This window comes from Glycine soja, chromosome 20, assembly GCF_004193775.1.
Source record: "Glycine soja cultivar W05 chromosome 20, ASM419377v2, whole genome shotgun sequence".
NCBI lineage: Eukaryota > Viridiplantae > Streptophyta > Magnoliopsida > Fabales > Fabaceae > Glycine > Glycine soja.
The window spans coordinates 3,662,139-3,684,489 of NC_041021.1; the positions used below are offsets into that span (position 1 = coordinate 3,662,139).

Genomic DNA, 22,351 nt, shown 5'->3' on the forward strand with positions numbered 1-22,351 from the left:
TTAAACTGTGTAGGTTTTGTAAATTTTTTATAATTGTTTTTAATTTTTATTGATAAAAAAAAAATTAATCATATTATTATTGTTAAAGATTAAAGTTTAAAGTTAAGATTAATCATAAAAAAAATTAAAGTTAAGAGAGAGGGGCTTTAAGACAAAGTTTGTTACAAAAGCATAAGCAAACAAGAATTGGTTGCAGTGTAATGTGACACATGATTTGCCAATTCAAAAAGGAAACGGCCGCTCACAGCAGTGAGCAGCAGGTGGCAGAAGATATATATACATAGAGAGAGATTGAGAGAACCCAAAAATTCAAAAATAATAAAAAAAAAAAGTAAAAAGGGTATGTGTGTGTGTGGTAATTATTATGGGGCATGGATGAGAAAGCCATGGTCACAGATCTCTGATGAAGAAGTAAAAAAAAGGTGTTTTTACAACCAACCAACCAACAAAGAAGTCACACCAAAATCCAAAAAAGACCATACCTTTACCACTTCCCTTCTTCACTTTAACATTCTTTGAAACCAGACAAAGACCAAATAAGCATTCCTTCACTGTTCACACCCACCACCACTATTATCTTCTCTCTCTCTCTCTTACATCTCTTTCTATCTGCTTCAACCAACATGTCATGGCCATTGGCCTCTTCCCTCTGTTTCTTTGTCCTTGACTAAAAATGTCTGATTTTGCATTTTAAAATAAATAAAACATAAAGAGGTGAAAATGTTGGGGGGGAAAAAAAGCAAAAGTAATTGTCCCTGGTTGTTCTATCTAGTTCTGTGTTCTATGCTTTTGTTGTGCTTTTTGGTGCTGTGTACTACTTAAAAGGTCTTGAATTCAACTTCAAAGTCAAAAAGCATGAGGAAACATGGGTGGCAGTTACCTTACCATCCTCTTCAGGTAGTTGCAAATTTTGATTCTTTTTTTGAGCACAAGTTTTTGTTTTTTATTTTGTTGTTGTTTTGTTTTTTCATTTTGGAAAATCTTTTTGAAGGTGGTGGCTGCTGCTGTGTTTCTGGCTCTGGGGTTTGCCTTCTATGTGTTCTTTGCTCCTTTTGTTGGAGAGAAGATGTATCAGTACATTGTTATTGGCCTTTACTCACCACTGGTAACCAATCTTCAAATTTTTCTGCTTTCTCTATTTTTCTTTTATAATATACTCATTTGCTGCTTTCTAAGTTGGTCTGTGGGAGGAGTGCGTTCTTTGATTTCTTTCTTTTTTTTAATATTATTTTTTGCTTTCAGATTCATGAGTTTGATTTCTTTTTTGTGAATCTGAGTTTTGTTTCCAGTTCATGATTCCTTCTCAATTCCCATTATATAATGTACCATTCTGTTTGGATTGTTGTGTAGTTCAATGAAGGGTTCTATGAAGCTGTCTCTGTATCTGATAAGGTCCATTTGGTTGCTTGTTGTGACCTCTTTAGTCTCTTTCCCTCTTCCACTTCTTACATCCATTTTAAGAATTTCTGACATATAGCTATCACAAGACATGTGTGAACTACAATTTCAAAGATTTCATTTTTTTTGTTTAAATTCTTTTGATAATTAATTACCACTTGTTTGAAATTTTACTCTTTTCTTAGAACTGTATTGATGGATCTATTTGTTTGTACCTCGGGCATAAATTATATGTTAGGAATATGAAATTCAAGCCAAGTTAAAATTTTCATTTAATTTAAAATTTCTTTGATATTTCATCAATCAATTTTATTATATCGTTGGTATGTTTTTCGAAATATAAGTAATTGTTAATTATGACATCACACGCCTATGTTCAGTTGATCTTTAAATCTGATATGCACGATCATCAAGATGATATCAAATAATTCATAGGTTGGAGTTGTGAATTTTGTATTCTATAAAATGTTATTAAGGAGGATAAGTGTGACAAACTTACACGTAGATGTTTGCTTCGAAAGTACTCTAGATTTTTGTTCAGGTGCTGTATTGTGCGTTTGGGATTTGTTTTTAATGTAGTGATATACTGATATGCACCTTATATCTTTTGATATTTTTTTCCCCTTCTGTTAGCTATTTTGACCACCCTTTCTATTATGACTCCCCTAAGGCTAGGACTGTTATTTTCCTGTGAAAGACATTGTTTAGTGATATTTCCCATTTTGGCAGATTATTAGTGTCTTTGGACTGTACATATGGTGTGCTGCAGCAGATCCAGGAGATCCAGGGGTTTTTAAGTCAAAAAAGTATCTTAAAATCCCAGACAGTAAAAAGCTTGCTGAACTAAAGAATTCTAAATTAGGTGAAGAATCAAGTTCATCAATGCATGAAGTAAATGCTTCAATAGTTGGAGCTAAATCTGTGGATAAAGAGGCATTGGGAACAAAAGGAACTTCGAAAGATGCTTCAAATTCAGTAGAGAAGAGTACATTGTCGTCTTGTTCATCCTGTGTCCTCTTGGTTTCTTCTCCGTGTGCATATATCTGCAGCTGCTCTAGTTCAACCGAGAAATCATCTGATAAACAAACAATTGAAGATGGCATGTTCTATTGCAGCCTGTGTGAAGTCGAGGTGTGTAGAAGTTTTTGAACTAGAAATGTAATGTCCCTTTGAAATTACTGTTTGAGTTCATTCCTTAATAAGACATGTGGAGGTGGAAAGATAATTTTGCCTCAGCATCAGTGCTTGCAGAACTTCACAATTACCTACTGTTACAAACTCATGTTTACTCTGCAATGCTTATATGGTAAAGTAAGTTTTTATCACTGAATAATATTGTTAATGTTGTAGGTTTTCAAGTACAGCAAGCACTGTAGAGTCTGCGACAAGTGTGTAGATCACTTTGACCATCATTGTCGAGTATGAGTAAATTGAGTATATACTTCTTATTCCTTTGCTTTTCACCTGACCTATGTTCTGAAGGCATGTTGCTTCCTGGGTTTTGCAGTGGCTTAACAACTGTATAGGGAAAAAGAACTATCGACAATTTTTCACCCTCATGGTTGCTGCTATGCTCTTGGTAAGCAATATTTTCCACCTATGACGTGCTCATTCACATGGATGAACCTACTGTAACTATAGTTAGTAAGTTCTACTATGTAAGAATTGAAAAATATGATTCTCTCTATATCACCAGCATTTGGAAATCACCCTCTATTGCCAAAAAAACTCTTTCATCTGTTTCTGATGCTACTTGTCTCCCTATAAATTGTCAACTCTTTCCTTTTTCTCTTTAAACCGTCCCAAACCTGTCTCAGTAATTGTTGCAACATGCCATATCTTATAGAGCATCATAAGTATGATTTTTTTTCCTAATTATTTTCATTATGACTAACTAATGTCAGGTCCATAAATGATTTTTTTGCCTTTGAGATTGCAGTTTATTCTTCAATGGCTGACTGGGATACTTGTGCTTATCTGCTGTTTTGTCAAAAGGAAGCAATTTTCTGTGGATATCTCCTCCAAGTTGGGAACCAGTTTCTCTATGGTTCCCTTTGTTATTGTGGTGGTGAGCATTCTGCTTCCCCTGCTTCTTATGCACGTGCACATATTATTTGATAATTATATTTCCTTAATAATGGCTACTTTTTTATTGTTCTGAAAAATCAACTTATTTTTGCTCTTTTTTGTTTGATGAAAACCATTGAGGTTATTTCCGGATGCAGCTATTCTTATATTCACGTGTGAAAATTTTCAGTCTATCTGCACCATTCTGGCTATGATTGCTACCTTACCGGTTGTTCAGCTTTTCTTCTTTCATATCCTCCTCATTAAAAAGGTAAGGTTGACTGTTGTTTCGTATGTTGATTATCTGCTTAATACTTCTTTTCATTTTAAGGAACATCTTAAATTGTTATTCATAAATAGGCCAGCTTCTATTCAAGTATGATTTTAGTCTTCATGTAGGAAAAAAAAGCAAAAGGAATATACATGATGGGTAGTTGTATGTATTTTGATGGTTGCGTATGTACCCTTTAAGAGAAGTTCTTGTTTAGACAATGTTATGCAAGTTGTGTAGAGTAAACTAAACCAATTAACAATTGACACATCATCATTTTACATTACATTGAGGTTATTTTTAGTTACCTGTTCAGAAGCCATTGTCCACATTCCAAGGGAAAAAATGTTGATGCATGTGTTTTTTTTCAGTTTGGCCAAACAATTGTTAGGCTCTTTTCTGACAAAAAATCAAGCACTAAATAATTACATAATTCCTGTCATTTCTTACATTTACACCGATAATGCATTAGTTGTTGATGGTTTAGTAGTCTACACACCTTATATAGACAAGATTGACAAGTCTCTCACCTTTTAGATCCTAGTAGGCAGTAAAACGTCTTCCTTGGGGCAAAATGCAAGTTTATGTATTAATTCTCAGTTGATGACAATGACATTTTTAGTGCTAAATATTACTACATTATATTATTATATTATCTAGCTACAATCATATGTGTTAATTGTTTTAGTTATTGCTGATTCACTCAGGGACTCAGCACATATGATTACATCATAGCAATGAGGGAGCAAGAGCAGGAGCAGCTAGGAAATGGAGGTCAGCAAAGTCCCCAGATGTCAACTGTTAGCTCATTTACTGGATTGAGTAGTGCAAGCTCCTTTACTACTTTACACCGAGGTGCATGGTGCACACCCCCACGTCTGCTGCTTGAAGATCAGGTAACATATTTTCAATTTAAAATTGCTTTATATATTAATGTTCTTTGTTTTTGTATTTTATGTTTGGAGTTTTGTCTGCTTAAAATACCTGTAGGTATTGTGCCTTTCCTGCAAAAGTGATGGTGTTGATTTGAACTTCTTGCATAATTGCATCTGAATACACATCTTTTATTTTATCAAAGCATGCTGCTGAGAAAAACAAGATCGCGATGACTTAAAGAAGTTACAAAAAGAACACAAAGTAATTGATTTGTTTGTGATTATTGTGGAGAGGAAAGAAAACTTAATATGCAATGAAAAACATGTTATGTACCATTAACTGACTAAACATATCAAGAATAGTGTCGCATATCAACTTTGGAAGTTATTGTAGCCTTGCTGGATGGTTTTTGGCAGTGTGTATATCATGCTAGGTCATTTTACTCTACTCCTTTTAAATGAATGCTATTCTGCTATGTTGTTTAGTTGCTTCTAGATTGCAAGTACTATTTTTTTTTATGTTCTTTTGTTTACTTATTGAGCTCCACCTGTTTCATTTTTTCCATCTCCTTTTGGGGGCATTTGGGGTGTTATCCTTGCAGTTTGATGTTGTGCCCCCAGAAACAGGTTCTGTAAGTTCACTGGGAAAGAAGACAACGAGAGAAGATCCATTAAAGAAAAAGAATCCTGGAACTGTCAAAATTAGTCCTTGGACATTGGCACGCTTAAATGCAGAAGAAATTTCTAAGGCAGCTTCAGAAGCAAGAAAAAAATCCAAAGTTCTGCAGCCTGTAACAAGACATGGTGAGGCTATCAGTTTAGAACTGGAAAACAGTTTTGGTAGCAGTGGCCGAAGAATGGTTCCCAGGATTGAGGGCAATAAGAAACGAGCAAGTAAGCGGGTTCATCATCCTGCTGACTTGTCTATGGAGTCCCTGACAAAAGTTTCGTCTAGTAATACTGATAAAGCCTTGAGTGGGATGTCTAGGTTGGCTCCTCTCCCTATTGAAGCGTGCAGCACATTTCAAACAAGTCAAGCAATGTCAAGCTCAGCTGGGATTGTTCCTTCATCTCCTGAAAGTAGTTTAGACTCTCCTGATATCCACCCTTTTGGGGTGTCTTCATCAAGTGCTGAAAAGGCAAGACAGCTTGCAGGTCCTTCAGCTGCTGGTGCTGCAACTCTGAAGGAAATTCCGCTGTCAAGTTCAACTAGTGATGGATATGAGGCTTCTGGCGGAGAAGACAGTGACCGGGTTGACCCAAGTAGGATTGTTCAGAGATCTACAAATTGGACTAATCTTCTTTTCAGAGCTGATCAGGATGACAAGGCTTTTAAAATGTCTCTTTCATCAACCAGTGTTGGTTATAGATAGTAGAAAGTTTTGAAAAACTTAACTTGGGTGTCAATTAGATAACTATCTTTCTAACTATTTCATGGGAATTGTTCATTCTTTGAGTTGTGAGCTAGAGGTACTTGAACAATTTAATATGATGCTTGCAAATTTTGGGCGTTGGAGGTAGGCTCGAGCATGTATATCATGTGGGAACTTAAACAAAAAATACTGTTTGGACCTACTCAAGGTCAAAGGATCTTATAAACTGGAAGGTCATTGAACACGCCCTTTATGCATCCAAGCCGTTTGACAAGTTTGATGTGTTCAGGTCGTACCTGAAGATCCAAATGGCAGACTTCTCTAAAAATGGATAAAACTGACAAACTCAGCGGCTTGTGCTTGCTGACAAAAGCATAAGTGATGGTGCATTTTGTGACTCAACAGTTTGGTGGAACAATGACATACACCAGAGAATATTGGGGGTAGCAGAAGGAAGTGTAGAGGGATGACTTATATGTATAGGATCGGTTTCCTTGTCTTTGTACAAATAAGTAATTCCTATATGTTTCCTTCTACGAACCATCAATATTTTTGGATGTCCATCTTTGTTCCACCAAACTGTTGTCGGGTCACAAAACACAATGTTGTTTGTCTTTATCCACAACCACAAGCAGGTTGAATTTGTTCAATTTTACTCATTTTGACATGCATCTAAACTTGTCATAGGGGTTATATTGGTAAATGACGTGTTTGATGGAGTTTATGAGATCCTTTGACATTAAGTGAGAGCCCAAATAGTATAGTTTGCTGTTGTTTAAGTTCCCGCATGATACTAAGTGGGCGACTAGTGTGGTGAGTTTGTAAGTTTTATCCATTTTTGGAAGTGGATTGTTTGAATCTTTTGGTACAGACCCGGACGGAACACTTCAACTTGTTAAGTCTTGGATGGATTGGTAAAGACCGTGTTATTTTTATTTAATAGAAGTGCCTGATTTGGAAAGAGAACTATTCTCTCTACCTCCAAAATGTTATTCTTAGACCTTAGGTTGTATCTTGATGTATAGTTTCTATTAAAACTACTGTTTGAATGGACTGAGTGGTTTACAATTTGCTAATTTAACAGCTCTTCAATTCATATTCTTCTCCAATGAATTCCGCTGTATGTCTCGACTCTCGAATGACTTTAAGGACATATGGTAAGAAATTCTAACCGAAATGGGAATTGTTTGCAGATTTAAATAAAGTAAAATGGCTGAAACTAATAACTACTGTTTAGTGTGTATTACGGTGTGCATTGTGAATTTATTTTGGATAGTCCTTGATAAAATTGATTTTGGTAAAGTGAATTTAAAGGTTTTAATAAAAGAAATATTAGGATATGTTAATAAAAGGATATTTACTATTGTAAATGAAAATATGTATATATCATTGAAATAGTATTATAACATCAAGAGAAGCAAAGGTTGAATTTTCAGCTCTGATAAAAGGTTGAATTTTTAATCAAGAGAAGCAAAGAACAAAAGTTACATGGAAATTATAGGAGAGTTTAGAATCAATTTCTACAAAAAAAAAAAATGCGGTAAAAGAAAGGAAAAAAACTCTTTTAAAGAGAGCTCGCCTATAAGCTACACAAATAAAAGCATATTCAGAATTAAGATCATGCTTATATAAATTAAGTCGAGGGAGATCTTTCGTAAATTTAAGCAACAAGCAAACTTAAAAGAGCCTCTTTCAAAAAGGATCTGTCACTGGTTTGAGAACAAAGAAAAAATCTGTCACTGGTTTCATTACCTATAATCTAGTATAGGAATAATAAAGAGGATATCATCATCTGATCTCTCCTTTTCTTAGATTTTTTTAATCTTTAATTATCATCACAGAGACACAAACCACTCCATTATTTTATTTCAACTTCCCACAACAATGATTAAAAAAAATGGTACCAACTACGTACGTAACAAATCTAATTTCAAAGAATTAAAAACGAATACAAACAACCACAACAGTACCTGTCTATCCGCGCTAGTTTCAACATAAAAGAGAAATTGATAATATCCGTGAAATCAATTACAATTATCTTTATCTCACTTTTTTTTTTAATATTCCTCGCTCATCATTTTCATATTCACGCATCTAATAAATAAACCCAATAAAAATTAAAGGAGAAATCTCATTTTGCTACTTTTGTTATGCATGAAACATTTCTCAATATGCCTCCACTATTATTCACTAAATCCCAAGGGAAAGCCAGACATAGCAATAAAGTTATATGTCTTGGTTAGGGGTGTACTAGTTCGGTAAAAAAAAAATATATTCAACCTGATTTGTAATTTAGAAATTGGTTCAAGATTAAATTAATTTTAAAAAATTAGTTCTGAATTAGTTTTAACTTGATTCTAAAAGTCAAATTTGTTTCCAACTAGTTTTTGAAGTATTTTTTCAAATAAAAATATTTAAATGAAAATTAATTTGATTGACCGAACTGACTTTCTAACAACAATTTAATTAATTGAATTAGTTTTATAAAATAGTGTATTCCTTTCTTCTTGAACTAATTAAAAAAAAATTAATTGGATTTAAGTTTAATTACAACGATCCAATTCAAATCAGTTTTTTCACCCATTTTTGAAACAAAACCATCCAAACAATCATTCTAACATCCATCTCAAAACAGACCATTCACCCAAATTTTGTAACCTAATAATAACTGCCATCAATTTCAAGCTTCAACTAAAAAAATAACAAGCAAAAAAACCACCACAATATACACATTTGGCATGTACAAGTTCCACACTCCAATTAACAATGTAACAGTTAATTATTAATTAGTCCAGAAATTTACACGACTAAAAGCTTGAGATTTTTTTTTGAGTGAGAATCAAAGATGATATGAGATTTTCCAATAACTGACGCACACTTCTCAATCGAGAGCTAGACTAGATCCCCTTGACCTAAAAGTTTGGGATGGATTACACTTATGCACACTGCGTTACAAAAAAACAAAGGAATCCAAAACAAGCTACACTAAACACGGACAACGGAAACAACGTGAGGGACCTTGCCGTCGTCGAACGGCAAGCAAACGTACTGCCAGGCGAACTCCTCCGCAATCTCGAGCGCGAGCTCGCCGTGGACGGCCTTGCAGTACATGTAGAGGACAGTGTCGGCGGCGGCGTTGTAGAGCATGAGGAGCACGAGGAGCGTGGAGGTGAGGACGATCTGGACGACGAAAGCCCAGTCTTTCCAGGCCCAGCCGTCAGAGCCCACGACGAGCATGGAGGCGGTCCAGAGGAGGATGGTCTGCAGGGAGCCGAAGAAGAGGAAGCAGGAGGCGGCGAGGGTTCTCATTCCTTTGGTGAGGAAGGCGCTGCGGCGGAGGGGGTGGAGGCCGCCGCAAGTGGATTCGGTGACGGCGACGACGGAGGCGAGGGACCAGGATACGCGGAGGTAGACGATGGCGAGGAGGACGAGGACGGCGGAGATGGCAACGAGGATCGAGGAGGAGGAGGTGGTGGAAAAGAGGAAGATGGCGGGGAGTGAGAGAGAGAGAAGAATGAGGTTGGTGATGAAGGAGGTGACGAGGAGGGGGAGGAAGGAGGTGGCGACGGAGAGGAGCGCGGACGGGAGTTTTACGGGGCGGCCGAAGAAGCCGTGGAAGACACTGTGGGTGATGGAGGCGAGGGCGAATAAGGAGAAGAAGACTACGAAGAGGAAGAAGAGGAGGAAGGGGATGGGGAGGGATAAGGAGAGAGAAGTGGTTAGGGTTAGGGTTTGGGGTTGGGGTAGGGTTTGGCGTCGGAGGATGTGGACGTGGGAGGAGTGTTGAGGGTATAAGAGAGGGAAGAGGGAAGGGGAGACGATGAGGGAGAAGGAGAGAGGGAGGAGGAAGATGACGGAAAGGGCCAGGAAGTGGCGAGAGTGGGCGTTGATTATGCGTTTTGATTCGGAGAGGATTCCCCATAGGGTTAGGTTCGTTGCCGTTGCCATCACTGTGCTGGTACTTACTCTGATGTTAATTTGGTGAGATGATGGAGGAGGAAAGAGGAAGAGGTAGAGGCGTGTGGATTGCAAATGAATCCTGAAGGGGCGATTGGATCACAAAATAATAATTTAAACAATACTAGTCATTTTGGTTTCCACTCTTCCTCTCCACAACCATGCCATGTGTGTCCCATAACTACTTATTTTTAATATCTTTTCTAAATGTTTAATAATTTAGATTTAAATATATTTTTAGTTTTTAAAATTTGAGTTTATTTTATGGTAATCCTTCCAAAAATTAAAGTTATTTTTTTGTTCTTGAAATTCACAATCTCTTTGTAGTCGGTAAAAAAAATTTAAAAAAAAAATTCTTATTTTAAATACTTTTTTTTAAGTTTTTGTATTAACTCGATTTTTTCAGTTTTTAAACATCAAAAAATTATATTTTAAAATATAAGATAAAAATTAAATTATGATAGTGAAAATTTATTTCATATTGAAAATTTTTTATTCCTTATTTCACTCACCCCGTACAAAATAACTAAAAAAATATATTTAAGCCAATAATTTAATCAACCGCTCTTTTAAAAAATGAAATTAATCAACCGCTGGTTACTACCATCTTCCTAACCATGTTGTTAGAGAGGGGAAAATTATTTAAGTAAAATTATTTGATTACTGGAAGGGATAACAATAATTAGTATCATTATAAAAAAATAATTAGCATTAATTATTAGATTTATATAATTGTTTAACTATTTATGAAAACGAAAATAATTAAGTAAATGTTAACTTTTTACCAATTTTCCAAAAAATCAGTGTGTGTGTGTATATATATATATATATATATATATATATATATATATATATATATAAATTTAACGTGTTTTAATGTAATCATTTAATTAATTTTTTTAACTTAAATTAATTTATTCAGTCTATTTAATTTATTATTTGAGTTATTAGATTTTTTCCGATAGTTATATTCATAAACCGCTTACATTTTAATGTAATAACACCATTTACTACTCTCTTTTTTTTTGGAAAAATTGTAAAAACAAATTAACCTATTAATAATTTCTTCAAATTATTTATGTAAAATGTTCAAATCAAAATAACAAGATATTAACTGGGATAGTTTAATTGTATGGTTAAAACCTTAATGACTAAGGCACCCACACACATATATACACTATTCATCACATTAAAGAAATATAAACAAATAAATTAATCTGTTAAGAATATATGGACTTAATTGTTGCTAAAAGCTAATCTAACGAATAATCAATTAACTTAATGATTTAATTAATTTAATTTTAAGAATCATTAATTACAATAAAACATGTGCAAAATTAGCATAGTTAATTTTCCATTTTTATGGGAAATTTCAAGAAATAATTTATTAATAATTTTCATAAATAATTACAACAGAAAATTAAATAAATCAAATAATCAATCTAAGCGATGAGATGAAGAATGACTTTTTTAAGTTCTTCAAGTAAGTTGGTTCCTCTTATATATAACATGAATGAAAGATAGAGAGGGAGTGGTATGTTTTGTTTTTTTCTTTAATTGATTATAACAGTTTAAAATTAATAAAAATCATTGTTTGAAATTGACGGTTAATAATGACAATTTAGCATTGATCTTCCTTTGAGATGGCTTGAATTTTTTTTGTTTTTCAAATTTAAATTTATAGGTTGACAAAAATTATAATTTACTAAAATATTTAGTAGGGCTCAAGGAAGCCATAATCTATTTTTTAATCTATATTAAATGGGTTGCAAATAATCTATGGCTTGGTTGATTGAGTAATATGCTACATTTATAGTTTTCCAAAATTTAATGTGTATACAGATAGTGATTGTGTTCATTCTAGCAACCACCTTTTGCCAAAAATTGAAGTAATTTGCACCAAAAGAGCAGCTTCCTACATATAAGAAACCATGACAAAAATATATATTGGTAGGATTGATTTATTCAATTTGCTACAAGTTCATCAAACTCTGGGGATACAAAATATACCATTTGCACCTGATGCGCATTCCTATTTTTTAAAAAACTTTTTATTGCAACCACATAAATACTTGATAAAGCAGTTTAGAATTGCCAGATGCTAACAACTCAAGAAAATGGAAAAATGCAAATGTGCCATATGAAACGATGGTTGTTTTTGTTCCCATGGAGGATTTTTTTTTGTTTAGCTGCATTCACTTGAGGATAGAGCTGCGAAGTGTGAAAAAAACTTCAGACCCTGACTCTGGTAGGTCCCCACTTTTGAAAAATTAATCTTTTGAAAGAATAAGAAAAAGTACTTTATGAAGATGATGTTCAAGAGTATGATCATGTTTTGAATATGATGGAGAATGCTAATGAAAAAAATGACAGTAACCACAATATATACAATTATTCGTTGTACATATATGAAATTATTTATGACTCAGTTTTCGTGAAGATTCGCTTTTTCATTGGTTCATTAGAAATTATTTATAAAGACAATATATTGAATTATGTCTGGCTAGATCTATATTGCAATTACTGTTCACTTAAGGTGTTCTCATAATCTCAGCTCATCATTATGGTTTGGTTGCATGCTTATCAGAGATAGTGACAGGGTAACAAATTAATTTTGCAAACTCTTTTGATATGCTTCTTAGTAATTAAATTACCAGGGGTGAGAACTAGAAGGACTTATCCCTCATGTATAGGTTTCGAGTGTTGCTGTGGTTATTATATTTATAATTAGTTTCCTTTTCTGTTTTGTTTAAATTTTCTATATATTCTCAATGTTTTTATCATTCTTTCTTTGAATATATATATATATATATATATATATATATATATATATATATATATATATATAAAAAGAGAGAGAGAAGGAATTCACTTACTCAAAAAGTAATTCTTTTTAGAGTTATTTTTTGTTTTCATTATTTATTTTTTTAATATTTAATGATTAAAATTATTACTTATTACGATCATTAAATCTAAAGAAATTGACCGGTGAGAATAAGAAATAATTCTAAAAAAGTAACATGCATAAATCTAATAATATATAATATATATATATATATATATATATATATATATATATATATATATATATATATTTTGTTAGATTTATCCATGTTACTTTTTTTAACGGAAGGTCGGTAATGCTGAAGGTGCATTTAATTTGTAGGTATTGAACCGAACAAAAGAAAATGTTTAAAGGGTTGAGAAAAGTGGCATGTAAAGTTAATTAGTATTCTCCATAGACACATACTAAAGTTTTCCTTTTTCCTCTAGGTTTTACCTACCAAAATTCAAGCAGTTGCTTACGATTATGGTGTTAATTTATTTGGAACTCTGAGTAGCAATATGGCTACAATCAGTTTCAGGGTAATGAAAATAAATACTGATGAATTTTGTACTTATTTTATAGTGGGAATTCAAAGTTAGTCATTCTATTGGCATCTCTATTGCAATTAGCTCAATGGTGAGAACTAGCTAGACATATTCATATGCAAATTTTGTTTGTTGCATTAGTTATTATATATTCTCCATGTTTTGTTGTATACAATAAGTTTCCTTTAATTTTCTGTTTTGTTCAAAATTTTGATATTAGACTTGCATTTTCTTAAGCTTATATTTTGTTGTGTGTGTGTCATATTTGAGTATTCTATTTTAATTTTAGCTGTGCAATTGACCTGTTGTATCATAATATAATTAATGTATTATTGGTTCTTTTTATGTGGTTACTTAAGTTTTTTTTTATCGTTAGCATATTCCTTATTATTTCATCAACATTGTTTGGTCAAGTTAAATGAATGAAATGGAAAATCAAATCATTTCCTTTAACTTCTTTTGGTGACTATAAGTGCACATTCCTTATTTTGTAACATGGTGGCAGTAAGTTTGGTTAGTTGTGTGAACAGTGTACATGACTGAGAGTCCTGTTCTTGCTCAAGCCAAGAATTTTGTGTATAGTTTTGGCATTAAGGAAGCCCCTCAACTCTGATACTAGTGGTGTTGAAGGATCCTCACAAAGTATAATTATTTCTTTATATTTTATAGGACATGGGATGGATGTTGTGCATTAATAGCAGGAAAGTCAGAACTTTTTTTGTGTTATGGGCTCTAATAACTATGTAAGGAAGCTTTAGGATCTCTCTTTGTGTTGTGATGTTAGGTTTTTACATGGGGTCATATTGCTTAATTTTCTATAGATACAACTCTCTATTTTGATGTTTTTTCTTTTATAACCAATCATACTTCTAAATGCAAACGTTAATTATAATTGGGGTAAATAGACATTTTTTTCCCTCAATGTGTAATTCGCTGACAAATGCGTCCCTGAAAGATGAAAATACAAAATTTAGTCCCTGGAAGTGTAAAAAGTGCGACAAATATATCCGGTCGTTAACTTCCGTCAGTTACCATTAATAAAATAGCTTACGTAGCACGGAGGGATAAATTTGTCATTGAAATGATTGTCAATGTGGATTACCATCATATGTGCATATTTGTCATAATGTTTTTTTACTTTTCGTCTTCTCACACGTGTCCCTGAGAGATGAAAATGTAAAATTTAGTTTCCAAAAGTATAAAAAAAAGTGCGATAAATATATCCGAACGTTAATAATAGATTGCAACTAATTATTATTATTATTATATGTTTGTAATTTACTGCTCCTATTCGTTTAGTACTTATGCAATATATTTCTTAAATTGCCTTTTAATATATATATATATATATATATATATATATATGTTATTTTAATTTTCTTGTCAAACCTTAATCTTTGTTGTGAAAAAAAAACTTTATCTTATATCTTATAATTTTATAAAATTTCTACTAAATTTCTCACTTTTAATCTTTAAAATTATTCCATATCTCAATTCCAACTTAAAACCCTTATATTTAGATTGAAAATAATATGTCGAGAGTTTTGAGTAAAAGAAACACAACCCGTCGTGAAATCAAATTTATTTATTTATTTTAAAAAAAAGAATTTAATCAACTAGTTTTTTTTTTTTTAAAAAAAAGTCTCACAAAATTTAAACTAGATAAAGCTAAATTGAAATTATAAGTCTTTTTCCTTAATCAATAAAATGTATATATATACCTCAACTATGAAAGAATTCATTGGATAAACTTTTTGTGCTTCCACTCGAGACAACACTTATTATATATGATATGAATGAAATGAAAACAATTACTAACAAATAAAGAATCCAAATAAATTTAAATAAAAAATAAAATAATGCTCAAACTAATACAGAGGTTAACTTAAAAAAATAAAAAAAAATCTAATATAGAGGTTTATTCTTTGCCTTTGGGATATAGAGTTATATTTCTCGCTGATTTAGGGGTTGCAGGACTTTGCATTCCATTTGGCATACTGTGACAGAATACGTAATAAAAATTAATAATTAATTGAAGAAACAAAAAATTCAAGAAATAAAAGGCTTTCATTTTTTTAAATGGTAACTAAATTTTTTTATATCATAAAACTAAAGAAATTTATTTTATTTTGTGAAATAAATAGTTATATTGATTAATTAAAAAACTAATTAACAATTTGATACATGAATAAATAGATACATAATCAAAGTATAAAAGTTCAAATCTTAAGTTCTATTTTACTGGTTTTTAATCTCTTTTTCCCTAGCTTCTCTCCTATACAATTCATTATTAACGTCCGCATATATTTGTCGCACTTTTTATACTTTCAGGAGAAAATTTTGCATTTTCCTCTCTCAGGGACGCAATTGTCAGTGAAGTGAAAAGACGAAAAGTAAAAAAAAAATATTATGACAAATATGTCTTATGCTGACAATCTACGTTGACAATCATTTCAGTGACAAGACAAATTTGTCTCTCCGTGTCATGTAGATTATTTTTATTAACGGTGACGGATGAAAATTAACGGTTAGATATATTTGTCGCACTTTTTACACTTTTATGAACTAAATTTTGTATTTTTATCTTTTAAGGACGTATTTATCAACAAATTACACATTGAGGTACAAAAATAGATATTTACCCTTATAATTGTTTGGCTCTTATCTCCAAAATTGTGGATTTATAATCTTGCAACGTTTATAGCAGATTCATAAATCTGAACATTAGAGTAACTTAATATCAGGATTATTAGTTGGATATGCAGAGACTAAATTGAAAATTTGAATTATTATATTGAACATGTAATGATCGTAAGTGACTCAAATTTCCATTGTTGTGTTAATATTAACCGTGATCTTAATGAAAACTTTTCAACTCTATTTCATTTCAACAGTCAAGTTTTATTTGTTGACTTTAAATCTTTTTGGACTGCATCTCTTGGTGAGACAAATTTGCTAACCATTTCTATTGACTATTATTTTTTTTTAATAATTGTTATTGTTCTGATATCATACATTAAAATAATTAAAATACACAACACTTTATATTTATAAATTTTTTGAAGTCAATATATAAAATCAATTTTTTAATTTATCATCTTTTCAGTTATGTATGAAATTACTTGAGATTTTATTTTACTTGAGTCAACTATATCTATAAGAAAATTTTGTTAATATAAATACTAAATCTTATATAATTCTAACAATTTATTCCCTTAAATATTTCTAATAATATTTATTGATATTTCTTATATATTTACCATAGCAACAAAACAAAATAATGTTGACCGTGCATCTTACCCTACTAGTTCACTTAAAGGCAGCTAGCATACCTAGACAAAAAATAAATAAATACAAAAGCACAGTTTGCAACCATTGGTATTCACTAAAAAAATTAATACCATGACTGTTCTTAACCTATTTAAATGAGAAAGTTAATTTTTCATCATTTAAAAATAAAAAGGAAATGTAAACTGCATATACCAATGAAGGAAAAAAAAGTTTTAAAAGGAAAACCATTAAAAATAACTACTTTTTCACCTTTGTATTTAATTAATTAACCAGTTAAAATGTATGGCACATACGACGAGTTCCATACTAGAAGTAAATAACATTTGATGATTTTCCTAAATGATAAACTTAATTTCTAATTTAAATTACTTAATGAGAATCTGCTGTCTAGGACTCACAAAATTTACGTGACATTCTATTTGACACTTAGAGACACATGTCAATTCTCCACGTCAGTTTTGAAGAACGGACGCCTGACCCTTAACAGTCGGACTCCCCAACAGATAGGTTATCTCTAACCTACTTATAGTCAATTGTATTTAAATATCTTATCCATTGACAAATAATTAATTATCTATAATATCACACATTATCTACAAGGTACGATTATCTTTTACCTTTTATCTATAAGCAAATGTTTATGACTCATCACACACTCAGCACACGAGCATCAAGCCTCTCTCTCTCTCCCTTGCTCATACGAGCTTACTTAAGCATATACTTGTTTTACTTTTTTCATTAATATTCTTATTTAAGCGTCGAAATCTTTTATTTTGTAGGTCTCCCCTCGTGTCAAAGGCATATCTCCAAGCAGACGTGTGAAGTTCGGGACCCCACTCAACCACATCAACCATGACGTGTCACGGTTCCGAATTTTGGTAAGAACATAAAATATAACATTGTAAGTGAAAAATTAAAACTACATCCAATTAATTTAACCAAGTTATATATTTAAGTAAAGGTGTATATTCATGTCGAGCAAAGAAACTTCCTAAGGCATATATGATCACTATCTTAAAGGATTTATCTATGGTATTCTATGCAAGGTTTCGATGATATGATAATTTCCTTGAGGAATTAAATTGAATCATTATATTGAAGGAAATTATCTTAATAATCAAATACTTGTGAGCTTTGTTTGTTCTTTTTAATAATTAGTTTGTGAATAAATTTGAGTATCTCTTAAACAGTTAATTGAATGAACTTTCATTTAATTTTAGTTTAATTTGATGTAGAAGCAAGACGATTAAAGTGGCAAATGATGGTGAGATCAAAGCAAGGAAATATTGAAGAAACAACATTTTGTTTAAGCACATCATTTTGGGGCTTAAGCCTAACTTTTGTGGGACTTAACTTAAGCTAGAAATGAGTTGAGCTTAGCCGAACTTGATTCAACTTGATCCAGGTCGTTAATATTTAGCTTAGCTCAAAGCTTGACTCATGCTTGACATGAATCCTTTTTTCCAGCTCAATCTCGGTTTGGTTTAAGATCGTGAGCAGTTCAATTTAACCCGTTAGCTCGAATCACATGAATCAATAGTCAAATTTTTAAATCCTATGCATTTCAAAAATTCAATTTATTAGTAGATTTTAGATAAAATGATTTTTTAATTATTTTAAAAGGCAAAATTGAACTTATTCTACTTGTTTTGTAGGGCCACAAGGTATGACAAAAAAATTACAACCAAAGTTTGTCTACATAAATAAAAACTACCAAGACCACCATGTATATATAAAATAATAGAAAATCTAACCAATTATATATATTTAATATATTGTCATGGAAATATTGACAAGTGCAGCAATCAAACAAGTAATATAATGGATAAGTTTAAATATCGTTTCTCATGAGACTGGTACAATATAAGCAAGGCAGTGAATTGTTAAAAAAGGCCTAAAAATAATACAAGAAAGCAATAAAAACATAAACTTTGAGGTGGCTTTTTAGAGTAACAAATAGATCAAGTTGTAAAATAGAAAAGTATATGCTTTTATGTGGTTTCAAAACAAGAAAACATAGTAAACAAGATGTTACACAAATGATAGAAGCTATTGTATGGGTAGATTTCACTTGTTCTCCACTCTCTTCATGCATTAGCGTGGCATATATATCTCACTCATGCTCTAATGTTAAAATCATTCAATAAAATTTTTCTAAATCCTAATTCTTTTGGTAAAATTAAGAAGCCTTAGATACATCCCCTAGGCTAAGATCCCTCAAAGCCTTAACAAACATACTAGCTTTAAGCTTTGTGACCATAAGATTACTAAAAAAAACCTAGTTCCATTTGTAGACACTAAGCCTTATGGACATTTTGTTCATTTTAAGATAATAAAAGTGTTTCCCAGCATCATTCACATCCCAAAATTGTGTCACGGTTGGTCAATCCACAACAAGCATTAAGAAAAAAGACACAAAATGTTATCATAGAACATAAATATGCAAAATGTATATTAATTCATATCCAAATATACATGATAGTTTAGAACTGACTACATCTACCCCTTACATCAATGGAAATATCAGCCCCTCATAGAGGTGAGTAACTTAGATTTACACATGGAAAAGTGAGAAATGGATGAATAACACATGAACACTTGAGAGTTTTTTCTCCCTAATAGAATAGTACAAAAAGCTTTAACTAATACAATAATGATACAAAAGGAGAGGGAAAATCAAAATACATTTGCAAGTCAAGCCTAAAAATACAAAAGATAACATTTTCATTTTGAGTATAGACTCGCACAGCCATGGATTTAGCTTGGTCAAATGTCATTTTTCATTTTTCTTGAACTTTCGTTGTCCAAACTAAGCTTTCTAGAGCTTTAGTGCTCCAAACTTGCTCTCCAAGACACTCCTTCCATTTCAACACTTTTATCTAAAAAAAAGATGGGATAAATTACTTCAAAATAACCAAGAAATCAAAATATTACACTAAAATTCACAAACTAATAAAAACAACATAATTAGAGTCAAAACAACCTTCTAAGTCTAAGAAAAGGTAAGAAATGTGCCTTAATCAATAACACACACATAGGCCTCTTAAAGTGGCCCAAACTTGGTGATCTAACTCGACTTACTATGGGTCTGGGCTGGGCCAAACTAAAAAAAGCAAGAGTTTCATTATGAAACTCAAGCTAGTTCACTTAACCTGCACGTTAGACGAATTCGAGCCGAATTGACCCACCTAACCCACTTAATCCACTAAAAATATAATTATTATTTACTTTTTTTACCGTAATATTATAATTTACTTAAGGATTATGATAACTACAATTTCATTTTGACATTCTGGAATTTGAATGATGGAATTTAGAATTAAATGTTCTACGTCTTTAGTAATTAGTAATTTCAATTATGTATGTTGGCTTGAAAATTTAATATTTTTTTAATATGAAGTCTTTAATGTTGTCGGTTAAATAGGCTTGACGTATTTAAAAAATTCAAGGCTTGTCTAGTATGACCTACTTGGCCTCCAAACAAAGCAAAAATGGCCTTGAAAATTAACCTGTAATAGGTAAATATTTAAGTTAGGCTCAAACTATAAAAACTTCACACTACACCTGCCTACGTATCAACTGGCTAATACCTCATAAACAATTCATGTCGATGCAACACGTATTGCCACATTAGCATCAGAGTCAAACATCCACAATCAACATTTCCATGTAGTAAGTCAACTAACAACAATTGATGGTCAACTAGCGATAATAGACAATTGGTAAACTGCAAAAAATTGAAAAATATGATGTTAAAATTTTTAGCAACGAAAAAAAAATTGGTAAGTAAAATTCACGAAATGTGCAATAAAGCAATCAAGCGAAAAGAAAATAATGGGGAAGGCATTGGCAATATATACTAATTCACCAACTTACTAATTAGAAAGAAGGTAAAGGAGACAAGGAGAAAAAAGATGGGGAGGCCGTCAAAAATTGCTTTCGGCAACGAGACATGGTGGTGCATGGCGGTTTGCGATGGAACTAGCAGTGGTTTCCAATCGAGAGACAAATTTTCTCTTCCTTTTTCTGATCATTCTCTCTTTTGTTTTTTTTCTCTTACTCTATTTTTCAGTTTTCCCCATATCCATCTCTATTCACGATCATGTGAGTGTGTAATATCAAGTCGGTGGGATTACTTATATAGGCATTTAGACAAACATTATATGGGTACACTGTTAATGTCAGACTACACAACAAATTGTGAGATGTGTCTGATTTTAATTGTAATAATTCCAGTGACACATGAGTTTTACTCATGTGGTTGTATAGCTTTTATTGGACTATTTTTTAGCCTTTAGGTGGGACGGGGAATATCTGTCTGTTTTAGGCTAACTTTCTGTTGAGCTCTATATTATGCGGCATCATGTTTTGTACAGAGTCTTTTTTTGGGCACCTTTTGTGCTCATTTCAAGCATTCTTATATCAATAAATTACTTTGCTTATAAAAAAAAATATTTCATTTTTATTTAGCTTCCTGATTGACACCCCATTGCATCTACTTGGTTAAATTTAGTCTATTCAATTTTATTTTTTATTTTTATTTGGCTTCTTGAATCTACTTGTTATAGAATAAGTGCTTGATCTGAGTCATGTTTGCAGAGATAGGTCTTAAATTGTTTTTGATGCATATCAATTTCTTCTCCTTTGCATCTCAAGCTTTTTGCTTCTCCTAATTAATTTTTTACCCCTTTGAGATGCATGCCCATCAAAATAAATTCCTTCATCTCAAATCTATCATTGACCCTCTATTCACTCCTACAATTATTGCATTTATGAAGTCAATCCTATAATTTTTTAATTTTATCTTCTATAAATAAGGACCTGTTCGGAATTTATTGTATCAGGAATATGTTATGGTTTCTCATTGAGTATCTTGATCTCTTAGTATTGTTGTATCAGCCAATGTATCATGCCCTTCAAGAAACTTATTTGACACTATTGTTAGTTTGTATTTCTTCTCTTCATGGCGTATGCCACAATTTTAGAGGTTTCTGTGATAGGTTGAAATTGATAAAGCTTATGAGAAAGGTGGAGTAGCATGTCTAAGTGTTTTTACGGATGAAAAGTATTTTAAGGTAAACCAACACACCTGGAATTTGTTACGTGTACTGCTAGATAATATTTGGCTGATTTCAGTACTAAGTGATATTGCAACAAAATAAACTCTATTTTAATATTGGTCCAGGGAAGCTTTGAAAATCTTGAGGCAATAAAAAAGGCTGGCATAAAGGTTTGTTTTATGATTATGAATTGAATAGTCCCTGATATTGGATTTATTATACCATTTAATGCCTTGATTAGGTAAATATACACAATCTTTCTCTCTCTCTCTCTTTTTTTTTTTTTTTTTTTGTGAATATACACAATCTTTTGCTTCCTTTCTCAATTTTTGATCTTTCAAGGTTTGAGTTTGACATAAGTTATAAATAAACGACTTTTGTATTTATATTTACGTTTAATTATTAATTTAATATTTAAATTATTTTAAATAATTCAATTTCATCCTCAAATTCTTAAAAATAATTAATTTAGTTCTTAAATTTTTAAGAACATGAAAATTAAATTGATTTTTTTAAAATAATTTAATAACTAAATTAAACTATTTAAAATAATTTAAGAACCAAATTAATAATTAAATCTTATATGTATAAAAAAAATTGTGAGAATACTGGCAATTAATAGTTTAGATGAAAAATAATTAAATATTACATATATTAAAAATGAACAAAATATATATTAGTCACTTT

The 22,351-nt window shown here is 31.7% G+C and overlaps 2 protein-coding genes across 2 annotated transcripts; one reads left to right on the plus strand and one right to left on the minus strand.

The window, feature by feature from the left end:
- The first annotated feature begins 316 nt into the window (after window positions 1–316).
- Window positions 317–7,060, plus strand: LOC114401162 (probable protein S-acyltransferase 22). The gene is made up of 9 exons (XM_028363588.1): window positions 317–897; window positions 992–1,105; window positions 2,128–2,529; window positions 2,749–2,817; window positions 2,906–2,977; window positions 3,338–3,466; window positions 3,656–3,736; window positions 4,444–4,632; window positions 5,214–7,060. Exons 1-9 carry the CDS (start codon window positions 856–858, stop codon window positions 5,982–5,984), a joined length of 1,869 nt encoding a protein of 622 aa, XP_028219389.1. The 5' UTR covers window positions 317–855; the 3' UTR covers window positions 5,985–7,060.
- Window positions 7,061–8,727: 1,667 nt separating this feature from the next.
- LOC114403927 lies at window positions 8,728–10,040 on the minus strand. Its single transcript, XM_028367160.1, has one exon. It carries the CDS (start codon window positions 9,930–9,932, stop codon window positions 8,970–8,972), a length of 963 nt encoding a protein of 320 aa, XP_028222961.1. The 5' UTR covers window positions 9,933–10,040; the 3' UTR covers window positions 8,728–8,969.
- Between the last annotated feature and the right edge of the window lie 12,311 nt (window positions 10,041–22,351).